This window comes from Garra rufa, chromosome 13, assembly GCF_049309525.1.
Source record: "Garra rufa chromosome 13, GarRuf1.0, whole genome shotgun sequence".
Lineage (NCBI taxonomy): Eukaryota > Metazoa > Chordata > Actinopteri > Cypriniformes > Cyprinidae > Garra > Garra rufa.
Window position 1 is genome coordinate 25688364 of NC_133373.1, and position 15595 is coordinate 25703958.

At 34.7% G+C, this 15595-nt stretch overlaps 1 protein-coding gene across 1 annotated transcript in view; it reads right to left on the bottom strand.

Annotated features, from left to right (window-relative positions):
* Positions 1 to 5884: 5884 nt before the first annotated feature.
* The window catches only part of rgs6 (regulator of G protein signaling 6), a 111824-nt gene continuing 102113 nt past the window's right edge, over positions 5885 to 15595 (bottom strand). Inside the window, exons 15-18 of the mRNA XM_073816461.1 lie at positions 13876 to 14062; positions 12810 to 12899; positions 11240 to 11293; positions 5885 to 10076 (exon numbers count right to left, since the gene is read on the bottom strand). Coding sequence (XP_073672562.1) covers positions 10026 to 10076; positions 11240 to 11293; positions 12810 to 12899; positions 13876 to 14062 — 382 coding nt within the window. The 3' untranslated portion in view covers positions 5885 to 10025. The remainder of the gene's footprint in view (positions 10077 to 11239; positions 11294 to 12809; positions 12900 to 13875; positions 14063 to 15595) is intronic.

Below are 15595 nucleotides of genomic sequence, written 5' to 3' on the forward strand. Positions count from 1 at the left end.
CCAACCTGTAGAGGGAGCGTTGAGGGAAAAGTTACTTAGTGTTGCAAAAAAGGTGTGTAAATCTGAAAATAATGAAAGGTCATTAATGCCTGAGGCAGGAAAATATGATTTTTTGGAGGTTTGATGTGGGGTATTTTGAAAAAATTATATTCCAAGCAGAAATTTGACAGAATCCCAGAAATGACCCATATGTATTTAGATTTTTGTAAAAAATCGTCAAAAAGTACATTAAAAAAGTAATTGACAGACCCCCTAAAATTCTACTGACCTGCTACTGAAGACCTCCTGTACTACATATTTCCGAAAAATATATATATTTATGACACTGATTTACAATACACAACATGGACAAGTAAATAGATAAACAAACAGTCAGACAGTAAACAAATACACATGCTATACACGCTCCATTTAGTTACCTCAGTTTTTGTTTTGTCCACAGGAAGTTGGAGTTGTCATCTGTGTATTGATCTGCTGAAGGATAAGGCATCTGGTTTCGGAGAGCCGTAAGCGTTGCGAGGAGGTTCTACACAGTTACACACACAGACACGCACAGCAGACTCAGGATGGATGTTTGTCTTGGTTTTGCTCTGTAGTTCTCCTCCTGTAGTAGTGTGGAGTCTTCCTCTACCTCCGTCTTACAAACATTTTCCTCAATCCGTGGTCTACCTACATCCTGCAAATCCAAAAGCAGGTTTGAGTCCAGATTGTCAGATTACCTAAAAACAGTCGTATTATATAAAAAGCACTTCGTTAAATAGCAACACCACCACAAGAACTATAATATTACAACTAAACAAAGTGATAATCAACCTCTTATTCACACAGAATCTTCTGAGCTGTGATTCTAAACTATTACTTCTTTGAAATAACGATTGACAAAGCCAGCTTCAACATAAACGCATTTAGAGACACACACTCCTTTTCATTTGAGTTGGTTTCTATTCACTTTAATCATGTGTCATTTTTTGGCTCTTAACAAGAAGCTGTTTGATGTAAAGAGGATTAATGTGATTAGAAGCTCATCTTTCTTACTGAGATCATCATTCAGGTAGACATTTAGAGCTTAGTATTTGAGTTATCGTGAAAGCAATCTTAAACTTAATGGCAAAAAAAAAAGCTTTTCCATGTATTGAAGCAGCTTTGATTTCAGGACTGGAAAATAATGCTAATGAGTGTTTTTATTTGTTATTTCATACATATAATTTAGCAGACAATCATGTGGTTGGTAAATTACATGATAGCCATCATATTCAAGTACATCTATTATACCCTTCCTTGTGTTATGATAATACTGGCATGCTTTGTTTTGCCTTTTCAAGCCAGCTTTTTTCCTTTAGGTTAGATTTTGTAATTCTGAAATGTGAAGGCGTTAGACTGTTGAATCTTTCGTTACGTTGTGTCGGACATATCTGGTTATGCTCCAGGAACATTCCAGTTTTGTGTGTCCTAGAACCTTCTATTGTTCCATCCGCCTGTTTGGAGCCCTTCATACCTCTCTGAGTGAAACATCTGTTCGCTCCATTTTGTATTTCTTTGCTTGTGATATATTAGCATTTCTATTTCCATCTGGACATTCTCTCATGTCATTCCCACCTCCTTCACCTGTATAATACATTAGAGGCTCTATTTTCAGAGCCAATTCATCAACGCTCTCCAGATCTTGCGATCTGTTGAATATTTTAGCTATGCATTTTTATCTATTTTAAAGGTCATCTACATCACATTTACATTTGTTTTTCAGCTTAAGAAATGTATTAAAGGTTCCAAAATTAAACTAGCTTTGATCATGCTTAGAGAGTCCATTCATCTAACCATAGTTAGGTCTTTGGACTTAGATTTTTGTTTGGTAGAGAAAAAAAAACAAGTGACAGCTGATACAGTATTAAGATACACTTAAAATTGTTAACCCATTCTAAATATGATCTTTTTTCATGTTTTATACTGTTTTTGTACCCTTAAAACCTGTTTATTTAGATTGCACATTTGTAAACCCCAGGTTAACAATCTTTTTATGGATATTTGTCTATATTGATGAGGAACACAGCATGCACTTCATTTAAAAAAATCGTCTTGTCTAGTTCTGTCTGTAATAGACTTTTTGTAAGAATACATTTTTTCATTCATTTTTGTTTGAACTTTTTTCCCCCTCAAATGTTGAAATGAAATACAATGCAAAGTTTCCGTGACTGTACAAAGCTCATGAATATTTAATGAAGCAGGTTATGATTGGCTATTTGGCTAAACAACTACCTGTTATAGAGTGCATTAGTCAAAATAAAAATCCCATTATATTTTCTAAAGGAGAATTGATTATTAACGATTGATGGTATATTGTTTCCCTCATATACCATATGCCTTTGTTTTTCATTAGTGGACTTCCTGGTGACAAACTACACTACCCATAATTCTTCCAAGAAATTTTCACCAATCAGAATCACCATCCTCATTTAGTTTTGAATGTGACCCTGTACCACAAAACCTTATGTAGCACATGTATATTTTAGCAAAAGCACAAAAATACATTGTATGCGTCTTTTCGTATGCCAAAAAATCATGTTCCACGAAGATATTTTGTAAATTCCCTACCATAAATATATCTATACTTAATTTTTGATTAGTAATATGCATTGCTAAGAAGTTCATTTGAAAAGGCAATTTTTCTCAATATTTTAATTTTTATGCACCCTCAGATTTTACATTTTCAAATAGTTGTATCTCAGTCAAATATCATCCCATCCTAAAAAAACATACATCAATTAAAAGCTTATTTATTCATGTATACATTTCATTATGACTGGTTTTGTGGTCCAGGGTCACATATTTCTCCACTGTTTTGTAATTTGATTGACTCATGGGATTGTAGTTCTTATCTGTCTTATTGTAGTTCTTATCCTTATTAACAGTGTTGGGGAAAGTTACTTTTAAAAGTAACGCATTACAGTATTGCGTTACTCCCTACAAAAGTTACTTAGTTACTTTTTATAGAAAGTAATGTGTTACGTTTTTGCGTTACTTTCTAAATCTGGGCAGGGATTTCTTGTTTGTTTTTAATGTAAAAACTTCTATTTTTGGCAAACATAAAAGCCCTTTTAGACTAAAAGTGATATTAATAAGCCTCAGGCTGAAGGAAAAGTAAACTCACATCTTTATAGTAGAACACAGGAGAATAAAGTTCAACACTCTTCATCAATAAAACAATTGAAGCAAAAATGAAATGTTTGCTAATTTTAGTCTAAAATCATTTTTGATAATTAGTATAGTTGAATTGTATCATCGAAGGTCAGCAGCAAAAACATTGGTTAATAAAATGGGATTAAATACATAAAGGGTATTTGTGTTATTTAACATATTTAACTATTGCACATTTGCGTCATATTCTGAGTTTGCCTCTGCATTTCCGAATTTAGTCAGTCAGTCAATGGGAAAAAAAAAGGGAAAAAAACTTAGATATTTACTTGTAAATTAAAAAGTAATGCATTACTATACTAGTTACTTTAAAAAAGTAATCTGATTACATAACTCACGTTACTTGTAATGCGTTACCCCAACACTGCTTATTTAAGCGGTCTGGTACAGTCTTGTACCTTGTCTTTTTGTTTTTTGTTTTTCAAATACTTTCTGCTTCAAATCAAAGTATGTAATGTTTTGACTTACCTGATAACTTATAATTCTTTACAAAGAACTACAAATCCCCATTGGAAAAACACTACCTAAACCAATAGCACTTAAAAAGTACTGTTATACTCCTTGAAAGGGAATTTGACTCTAGATTCTTTGCTCCAGGTTTCATAACCCTAAAGAAAAAGATCAATACTTTTCATTGCCTGGGGTTAAAGGAACACTCCACTTTTTTTTGGCTCATTCTCCAACTCCCCCCGAGTTAATAAGTTGATTTTTACCGTTTTGAAATCCATTCAGCCGTTCTCCTGTTCTGGCGATATCACTTTTAGCATAGCTTAGCATAGATCATTGAATTCTATTATACCAATAGCATCACGTTCAAAAATGACCAACGAGTTTCCATATTTGTTGTATTTAAAACTTGACTCTTCTGTAGTTATATTGTGTACTAAGACCGGTGGAAATGCAAAGCTGCGAGTTTCTAGGCTGATAAGATTAGGAACTACACTCCCATTCCGGCGTAATAGTCAAGGAAGTTCGCTGCTGTAATATGGCCGAAGCAGGCGGAGTATTATCAGAAATGAGTTCCCAGCTAGTTTAGCATTTGCACATGTGCTGCGTACTGCTCCTGCTTCAGCCTTATTACGGCCAGTGTTGCCAGATTGGGCGGGTTTCCGCCCAATTGGGCTTCTTTTGATCGGCTTGGACCGGAGAAAGGCATTGGGCGGGTAGACAAAATTTGGGCTGCTTTAAAAAATTAAAAGACGCCCAATGAGCTGTTTTTTTCTTCACTTTTATCATTAGTCATGTCATTTTAGTACGTTCGAGCTCAAAGTATCACAGTAATATAATGTGTAGTGCAGTCATCAACTCATTTTTGCTTAACGTAACCCTTACTGGTTTAGTTTAACAGAGACCTGTCCATCAATTTACGTCTTTTACGTTAGTGAGACGTGATGACTTGTGAGTGACGGGGTTTTACATTACATTTGTTTCTCATCACTTTATTGTGCACTTTTTGCACAGAAATTAGCATATTTTTTACTGTGGACATTGAAAATGATGCATGCGTTTTTCCAAGGGTTAAAGTCATCGGTTAATTTCCACTTTGAAAAGATTTCTGAACATTTTACACATATTTTCGGACTGTTTTGATCCATATTCCTGTGAAATTGATTTATCTTTATTTTATTTTGTCATTATTCTTTTTTTAAAGAGATAAAATTGGTCCTTATCAACCTTGACATGGCAATAAAATTCTCATTATTTTGGCAGTTAAAATTTGGGCTGGTTTTTGTTGAAGTGGGCGGGATTTGGTGAGCTTTTGGGCTGGAAATCCTCAACCTGATCTGGCAACACTGATTACGGCAGCAAACTTCATTGACTATTACGCCGGAATGGGAGTGTAGTTTCTAATCTTATCAGCCTAGAAAATTGAAGCTTTGCATTTCCACCGGTCTTAGTACACGATATAACTATAGAAGAGTCAAGTTTTAAATAGGACAAATATCGAAACTCGTTGGTCATTTTTGAACGTGACGCTATTGGTCTAATAGGATTCAATGATCTATGCTAAGCTATGCTAAAAGTGATATCGCCAGAACAGGAGAACGGCTGAATGGATTTCAAAACGGTAAAAATCAACTTATTAACTCGGGGGGAGTTGGAGAATGAGCCTATTTCCAAAAAAGTGGAGTGTTCCTTTAAAAGCAGGTTTAAAAAGACGATAACCTGGGGTTAAGATAGAAACAGCTCCATTATACCAACACAAGCATCAAGAGTCTTACAAAATGAATTATTCTAGTCCAGTAGAAAATATAGTTGCACCCAATTTATCTGTGTAATGGCCTGTCACAATGACATTTCTTGTATATAATCATCTGTATTCAAACACAAGTGTTGACTTTTTAATCTTTTGCAATCACAAGAATCATTTTGTACTTAGTTTTATTATTTCTTGTCTTTTTATCCTTGTTGTAATGTCAAATTTAATAATAAAAAAGTCAAAGTCTATGCTGTACCTGTCATGCTTGCCACTAGAGAGCAGTACACACTAACAGATGAGCAAAGATGTGATATCAGTTCAGTAGTATGAAATCCTACCATACTGGCTTTATTGAAGTCAAATCTAGTTTATTGAAGCACAATGCTTTGAAGTAGCTATGTTTAATAGATGTTCAATGGTTCATCATGAACAGTTTGAGCTAAAAATACATGATGTAAATCCTATCCATGCAGAGACAAATGAAAAAGGATTCCATTTCAGAGCTCTCCAAATTATGTTTATTGAATGTCTCAGGACTTCAGGTCCTCCTTTCCATTTTCTTGACCTACTGGATCCTCATCTTTGCCAATGAAAAAAAGGCCTAAAAGCAATAAAACTCTTTAGAAATATTCCATGCATAGTTTTGTGCTGAATATGGCACTTGTGCCTCTAAGTTACTGTATATTCCACGTTCAGTATTCTACACAGCATCTTCCATATCCAGGATTGCTGCAAAGTCTATACATTCCATTTCAACCTAACGTACAGTTATGAATCAACAAATCAACTACCTGAAAATGTGTAGAGGAAACGTGCTATGTCAACCACACTTTTCTGTTCTGCCTTTTGACTGTGTTTAGATTTGTAGGCTAAAGACAACTGAGAAGATTTGAGTGTTCCAGCAGCTTAAGTCTATGTGTCTCTGGCAGTGATGCTGCTTCAGGAAACAATGCAAGCAAAAGAATACAGAAATGCAACTGGGTTGGCAGCTCAGTGTCCTGCAATGAAAAAACACCTTTCTAATGGATGGTAATCCCACAAAACATTGTCTACTGTTGATATGTTGAAAATGAAGGGCTGTGATTTTCATACGTTTGTGCTCATCATCCTCATCGTTATACTAATCAAAACACTGACATTAAGCACTTACATTCTACACTACAACACCATTCATTAAAGCAAAGACAAACATAGTCAATAAGGACCAATGTGTTGCTTTCAAACATACAGTAATACCATGCTTATGGAATCCATTTCTGCCACATGAGGGAAAAATTGCTTTGTTAAATCATAATTATGACAGTCAAAAGTTTCTGAACAGTAAGATTTTTAATGTTTTTTTTTAAAGAAGTCTCCTCTGCTCACCAAGCCTGCATCTATCTGATTCGAAGTACAGCAAAAAATATTTTTACTATTTAAAATAACTGTTTTCTATTGGAATATATTTTAAAATGCAATTTATTCCTGTGATTTCAAAGCTATTTTTTTGCATCATTACTCGTTATATGATCTTTCAGAAATGATTCTAATATTCTGTTTTGCTGCTCAAAAACACATTTATTATTATGTTGAAAACAGCTGAGTAGAATTTTCTCAAGTTTCTTTGATGAATAGAAAGTTCAGAAGAACAGCATTTATTTGAAATTGAAATCCTTTGTAACATCTTTATTATAGCTTTTGTTCAATTTAAAGCATCCTTGCTAAATAAAAGTATTAATTTCTATAATTCCTTTCCATAAAAATAAATACTGACTCCAAGCTTTTGAATGGTATAAATAGTGTATAATTTTACAAAAGCTTTTTATTTCAGATAAATGCTGATCTTTAGATCTTTATATTTATCAAAGAATCCTGAAAGAAATGTATTCAACTCTTTTAAATATTGATAATAATAATAAATGTTTCTTGAACAGCAAATCAGCATATTAGAAGGATCATGTGACATTGAAGACTTGAGTAATGATGCTGAAAATTTAGCTTTGATCACGGGAATAAATTACATTTTAAAATATATTCAAACAGAAAACCGTTATTTTAGTAGTAAAAATTATTAAAATTATAAAAAATTATTTCAAAATGTACTGTTTTGCTGTACTTTATATCAAATAAATGCAGGTTCGGTGAGCAGAATACACTTCCTTCGAAAACATCAAAAACTTTTGACTGGCGTGTATAACGTCAAAATTATGAGTCATTAAGTCGTAATTATGACATAAAATCATAATTATGACAGCAACGTCGACATTATGTCTTAACATCTAGTAATTTTGAGCTTTATAAGTCATAATTATGAAATTAAAAGGTCTAAATGAGATACTAAGTCAGAATTATGAGATAAAATCATAGCTATCCCTGCTGAAAAAACCAGCTAAAACCAGCATAGGCTGGTTGGCTGGTCTTAGCTGGTTTAAGCTGGAAATGGCTGGTTTTAGCTGGTCTCCCAGCCTGGTCAGGCTGGTTTTAGCTGGTGGTTTCCCAGCCTGACCAGCTAAGACCAGCCTGACCAGCCTGGCCAGGCTGGAAAAATGGCCAAAACCCCTCTAAAACCAGCCTGCCTCCCAGCTATGACCAGCTAAAACCAGGCTGGTTGACCAGCTAAAACCAGCCAACCAGCCTAGGCTGGTTTTAGCTGGTTTTTTCACCAGGGATGATATTAAAAGTGAACATTTTTGTCATTATTGACTCTCTGCAAAGACCTGCCCCCTTCCTTACTGTTGAAAAAACATAACGGAGCAAAGAGGAAACTGACAATGTGCCGACAGACCAGACAAATCAGGTTACTTTTGATATAAATAAAGTCTCAGCTTTCAAATTTGATCATTTTGTAAGAAATTCAAACAATAAATACCGTTTTGTTGCTCTTTAATGTGTCGTGACAGATGTCTCCTCAGTTCAACCGGTACATAAACCTATCATCTCTTCCTCTTTACTAGTTATTTCATAAACATAAATGAATGAACATCAAATTGATCTTGTTATCTATGTTTCAACCGGAGAAAGACGTCAGTACATACCATTTTTCAAGTTCAGGTTCACCGATGTTATTCTACTCTCCTGTCTGGTTTGTTTGTCGGACAAAATGGCAGATTGGGTTTATGATTGGTCAGATCACCTGTCAATCAAACTCCTTGCGAAGAGTCAATTATGGCGTTAATAATAACTTAGTATCCTACCGACTTTTTATATGTGACCCTGGACCACAAAACCAGTCATAAGGTAAAATTTTACAAAACTGAGATGATACATTTGACAAAACTGACTCAATAAATAAGCTTTCTATTGATGTATGGTTTGTTAGGATAGGACAATATTTGGCCGAGATACATCTATTTGAAAATCTGGAATCTGAGGGTGCAAAAAAATCAAAATACTGAGAAAATCACCTTTATAGTTGTCCAAATTAAGTTCTTAACAATGCATATTACTAATCAAAAATTACATTTTGATATATTTATAGTAGGAATTTTACAAAAAATCTTAATGGAACATGATCTTTACTTAATTTCCTAATGATTTTTGGCATAAAAGAAAAATCTATAATTTTGACCCATACAATGTATTTTTGGCTATTGCTACAAATATACCCCAGCGACTTAAGACTGGTTTTGTGGTCCAGGGTCACATATAATAATTGACTTTTCTCTCTCAAAATCATGACTTTGTATCTCATAGTTTCAACTAATGTAACTATTGTGTTTTTATGTGACAGAATGGGCCTCCATAGATGCTCCATAATCTTTTAATGTTATTTGTTTGGACATTTTGCTGTAAAGCTGTTCAGGAAACACACTGACCGAGCAGGACTCGCATCTCCGCATCCATCGTTCCTCATTGGCGTGGTTTTTGTGCAAAAGCAATATTCTGTGCTCTGAATCGTCCTGAAACACTAACACTTTTTATTATCCTGGTCGATATTTCTTTATTCCTCAATAAAACTGAGTCTAAAAGGTATCGCTCTTAATCATTTTCTCATCTCAGTTATTAGTATCGTGTGCTAATACAGTAGGTGAGTATAACACGGCCTGTAGACAGAATAAATTCTAGTTTCTTCAAAAATGGCAGGAGTAATAACAATGTGCTTTTCCAAACCCCTTCATTTCCACTTTCATTCTTCATATTCGGTGACTGTCCAACATAAAAGTATATGACGAAAAGTTCTGTGCAAACCTTGACTGAGGGAACACAGTCACTGAAAGCCCTTGTCATGTTCCTTCACTCCTTTGGAATGCTCTGAAGATTTGAGACACATCCTCGCTTCATCCGAATGCTTAGCGTTGACATACAGCACACCTTGTTTTCATATCTGACAACGAACGTTTTTAAACAGTAATCCAGCAAGACAGTCCCGTCCTTGCTGCAGTTTGGTTATAGGTATCAAAGAAACGTAAAATGGTTCTCTAGATGGTACTGGGAAATCTGACATTCATGTATGCGGCCTTTGCAGTCACTGATTTAATAGACACAGACAGCACTGTCGCCGTTTGGAGATTTTTTTTGGACTTATTGCATGCTGCCATCTAGAGTCGGTAGCTGTGCGGTGTTCGGGTGGGATTTGGAGAGAGGGTGGTCCATACACGTGGTCCGTCATGGCCACAATCCTTCCACCCCAATAAACCCCAACAGACTTCAGGACTCGTCAGGAGGACTGCATGAGGCCTGTCAGTCGTTTACTTGTCAGAGACTTGCCCTGAAACACAATTACATTATTATTAATCTTTCAAAGAGTACCAGGTAAAAAACTGTGGTTTTGGATTTGACTAATAATATCCATCAGAAAATTTCGAATCTAAGAAATAGTATACACTTGAGGTCAAAAGTTTACATACACCTTGCAAAATCTGCAAAATGTTAATTATTTTACCAAAATAAGAGGGTTCATACTTTATACAAAGTGCATGTTATTTTTTTAGTACTGAACTGAATAAGATATTTAGCATAAACAACGTTTACATATAGTCCACAAGAGAAAATAATAGTTAAAGGTATAAAAAGGACCCTGTTCAAAAGTTTACATACAGTTGATTCTTAATAGTGTGTTGTTACCAGAATGTTTTTTTTGTTTGTTGTTGTTGTTTAGTATGAGTTTCTTGTTTGTCCTGAACAGTTAAACTCTCCAGCGTTCTTCAGAAAAATCTTTCAGGTCCCACAAATTCTTTGGTTTTTTAAGCATTTCTGTGAATTTGAACCCTTTCCAATAATGATTGTATGATTTTGAGATTCATCTTTTCACACTGAGGACAACTGAGGGACTCATATGTAACTATTACAGAAAGTTCAAACGCTCACTGATGCTTCAGAAGGATACACGTTGCATTAAATTTTGAATTTAAATATTAGGGTAAATTTAACTGATTTTGTCTTCTGGGAAACATGTAGGCTAAGTATCTTCTGTAGCTTCTGAGGGGCTGTACTGAATAAAAAAAAATAAATTTAAGCAAAATAACACATGTACACATCTTAATTCTGTTTACAGAAGTTTACACCCCTACCTCTTAATGCATCTTATTTAGGTCAGTGCTACAAAAAATAAAATAAAATAAATAACATGCATTTGGTATGATCCATCTTATTTTGGTAAAACAATTAACATTTTGCAGATTCTGCAAGGTGTATGTAAACTTTTGACCTTAAATGTATTTATATTTCATATATAATAGATAGATAAATACATAGATAGATATCAAATTTACTTTACTCCTCAGTAAAATTACAGTTGTGAAATCATTGTGAACCCTTTATGGTTCTCAGAATCACTATTTGACTATCTTCCAGAAAGCCTTATTTTGAAATAAAGTTATAAAAGGACTGGTGATGGTCGATTTTATTTTCTAGACAACAGGTGCCACTCACCACACTGCGAGTGAATTTCTCCAGGGATGTGCGGCGGCCTTGCTCAGTCTCAGGCTGTGGAGCCGAGGTTAATGGAGGGGAACGGGGGAGATACAGTGCACAACACCAGGTTATTGTGTGTTAGTAAAGAAAAGCAGACGGATAACAAAAAAATGATAATCTGAAAGAATCACAATGGGGCCAAGACACAAATAAACTGTAAAAAGGCTCTGAAGTGAACTGAAGCGCTCATGTTTAGCCATTACAAGCTGGCAGTAGAATAAGTACCCCATTTGATGATAAGTACATATTTAGTTGGCTTAGTACGTTTTAATAAGAGCAAACCAAACACTCAACAATTCAATTCAAGACTGTTGCTTTTAGTCAAAAAACAAAAAAACAAAAAACAAAACTAAGGCTTGAAATATGTGACTCTGGACCACAAAACCAGTCTTAAGTGGCATGGGTATACTTGTAGAAATAGCCAACAATACATAGTATGGATAAAAATGAATATTAAGTAAAGATCACATTCCGTGAAGATATTTGTGAATTCCCTACCATAAATATATCAAAACTTAAATTCTGATTAGTAATATGCATTGCTAAGAACTTCATTAGGACAACTTTAAAGGCAATTTTTTCAATATTTTGAGTTTTTGCACTCTCAGATTCCAGATTTTCAAATAGCTGTATCTTGTCCTATCCTAACAAGCCATACATCAATGTAAACTTATTTATGATGTATAAATCTCAATTTCATAAAACTTACCCTTATGACTGTTTTTTCTGTCCAGGGTCACATATTGTCTCTTAAAAACTAAGAATAAAAATGTGCTGAAAATGCACTCACCCTCAGGCCATCTAAGAAGTAGTTTGTTTCTTAATCGTAACAGATTTGGACAAATTTAGCAATACAGCACTTTGTCAACTTGCACCATTAGATCCTTAGTAGTGAATGGTGCCGTCAATAATAAAAAATGCTACCTCCAGTGAAAAACTCTATCCCCTGTCTACTCAAAATTCACCTATATATTTGTTAAAAACTATTTTAGACTGTTTTTGTTTGTTAACAGTACTTGGTATGCACCTTTTTCTCTCCTGGTTCTGACAAGAAGAATCTTTTTAACTAGAGAATGCAACATTATGGATAGAGGACTTGTAAAGTAAAAAAAAAATCATCTTAATGATTGATTAGTTTCTTAAAACCATGCAGCTTTTCACTTTACAAGACATAATCGATGGACTAGAGTCTTGTTGATTACTTGTGGATTATTATGATGTTTTTATCAGCTGTTTGGACTCTCATTCTGACGGCACCCATTCACTGCAGAGGATCCGTTGGTGAGCAAGTGATTTAATGCTAAATTTCTCCAAACCTGTTTTGATGAAGAAACAAACTTAATTTATTTTTATTTTTTGGGGGGGTGAACTATTAATTTAACGGAAAATGTTCAGGCAAAAATATTTTTTAAACATTTTTTTTTCTTTACAGTACTCTAGAATACTGAGTGATTCTGAAAACAAAAATGCAGAAAAATTAGTCAGATTCGTTTCATGCAGCAGACAGAGATTTGAGATTGAGACTAACCTTCTTTCTGGCCAGCAGGAGGTCCTGGTAAGCATTAGAGCGCAGGAAGCGAGGGTAGCTGTCACTCTTCATCAGCTTGTAGATGTGGTCCTAAAAGAGAAAAAAAACATTGGAGGCTGACAGCGAGTTTGCAGCCTGGATGAAAGGAATGCATCTCAATGCAAAGTAATGAGAAAGAGCCAAGAATCTTCTGAAAAAAAGCTTTCTGTCATGATCCGGCTTCTACTTTCCTCTCCATCATGACTTCAGATATGCAAACAGAAATAAATATGTAGGTTCTTCCAAGGGATAAGACAATCTATGTCTAATAATGTCTAATAAGTAATCTTGCAGCATGATTAATAAGACTTTGCTGCTGCCAATGAAGGTGTGTGGTTTTGTACACATTATTTTCAAAAAAAGCATAATTCGCTTGACAGACTCTTGGCAAGTATCTTGACAGACTCTAAGCACCAATGTCATGGATTCTGTAACACATTCTTCAGTTATTCTATACATTTTCTGAAAGCTGTTAGCTTATAGTGACAGTTTCTGGAATAAAATGGATTTCATAATTCCAGAGAGACTTTTCGCTCTGGTTCTAAGCATTGCGATGCCTGTTATTCTGTCTCTTTCATCAATCATGTAAATGTAGATAAATGCAGGAGACAGACATAAGGCAAACTCTTCGGAACAGAGCCATGAGGACAAAGACAAGGAACAGATGATCCATCATTATTATTGTACATCAATCTCTCCGAATGGCCCTAAGCCCTCAAGTTCCTCTTTCATCATTTCAAAGAATGAAAAAGACTCTGCCTTGGGCACAACTTGTCCCTAAGTGCAGCTTTCACACGTCCTCCGTCCATCAAAAAACCTAAAAGCCCTCAATCATTTGTGAAACTGTGTTTGGAGAATGGTTATTGGACATTAAAAACAACAATATACAATTGTTAGATATCGCAAGATTCCTATTTAGCTCATACAGTGGGATACATTCCCCAAATGTTCAGAGAGGGTGTGGAAATTGTTAAAAGGAACAAGAGCCATCAGTGATTGAGCTGTGCTTCTTGTGACAGTTACTCACCTGGGCATCTTCAAAGCTGTAGCGGCCCGGGTCTTTTAGATTCTGACTGGTGCGCTCGTAGCTGTGCGAATCTAGATTGATGGCATTGGGAGCTCCCTCTGCAAGAAACTCCTGCCAGATTTCCTGAGCACGAGCTGCTACTTCCTGCAGGGGGCGGCACTTCAGATCCTGCACAGCCAACCAGAACCTAAACAGAAAATAAGAATGCAAATCAAATTAAGTTTAACTTATGTAGTTTTATTGTAAAAATAAAAATGTTAAGTATGTACACCATCTAAAATGTTGGGCTTAGTAAGATTGTTTTTAAAGTAAAGAATATTTTTATTCAACAACAATGCATTAAACTGATCAAAAGTGAGGGTAAAGAATTTTATAAAGTGTATTTTTTTATTGCTGTTCTTTTGAACTTCATCAATTCATCCATCCATTCATCAAAGAATACTGAAAAAAGTTATCATGGTTTCCACAAAAATATTAAGCAGCGCAACTATTGCCAACATTGATAATAAGAAGAAATATTTCTAGAGCAAATCTATGTTATTAAAGCCCGTTTACTAAATTAAAATTAAAAAAGGTAATTGCAAATTTTTATCTCACAATTCAGAATTTTTTACTCACAAATGTGAGTTTATATCTCGCAATTCTGACTTTTTTCTCGCAATTCAGAGTTTGTACCTCACAATTCTGACTTTTTCTCACAATGGCGAGTTTATTTCTTGCAATTCTGACTTTTTTCTTGCAAATGCATGTTAATATCTCGCAATTCTGACTTTATTCTTGCAATTGCAATTTATATGTAATTCTGACTTCTTTTCTTGGAATTCCGAGTTTGTATCTCGCTATTCTGACTTTGTTCTCGCAATTCCAAGTTTGTATCTTGCAAATCTGCATTTTTTCTCGCAATGACGAGTTTATATCTCACAATTTTGATATTTTTCTCACAATTGCGAGTTTATATCTAGCGATTCTGGGATTTTTCTCACAAATGCGAGTTTATATCTCGCAATTCTGACTTTTTTTCTTGCAATTGCAAGTTTATATCTCGCAATTCTGACTTTTTTCTCGAGATTGCGAAAGTCAGAATTGTGAGATAAAATGGTGGAATGACCTTTATTCTTTATTCAGTGCATCCATAGTCTTCCATAGTCATTGCCAGTTTGTATCTCGCAATTCTGACTTTTTTTCCTCGCAATGGCGAGTTTGTACCTCACAATTCTGACTTTTTTTCTTGAAAATGCGAGTTTATATCTTGCAATTCTGACTTATTTCTCGCAAATGCGAGTTTATATCTCGCAATTCAGATTTTTTTCTTGCAAATACGAGTTTATTTCTAGCAATTCTGACTTTTTTCCTCGCAATGGCGAGTTTGTACCTCACAATTCTGACTTTTTTTCTTGAAAATGCGAGTTTATATCTCGCAATTCCGACTTTTTTTCTCCGAATTGAGAGTAAACACGCAATTGCGAGAAAAAAAAGTCAGAAGGCACCACATACTGGTTTCCACTAAAATATTACCAGTCTGAATATTGATAATAATATGAGATGTTTCTTGAGCAGCAAATCAGCACATTAGAATGATTTCCAAATTATAATATGACACTTAAAGGAACACTCTACTTTTTTTAGAAATAGGCTCATTCACCAACTCCCTCCGAGTTAAGATGAGTTTTACCGTTTTAAAATACATTCAGCCGTTCTCCTGTTCTGGCGATATCACTTT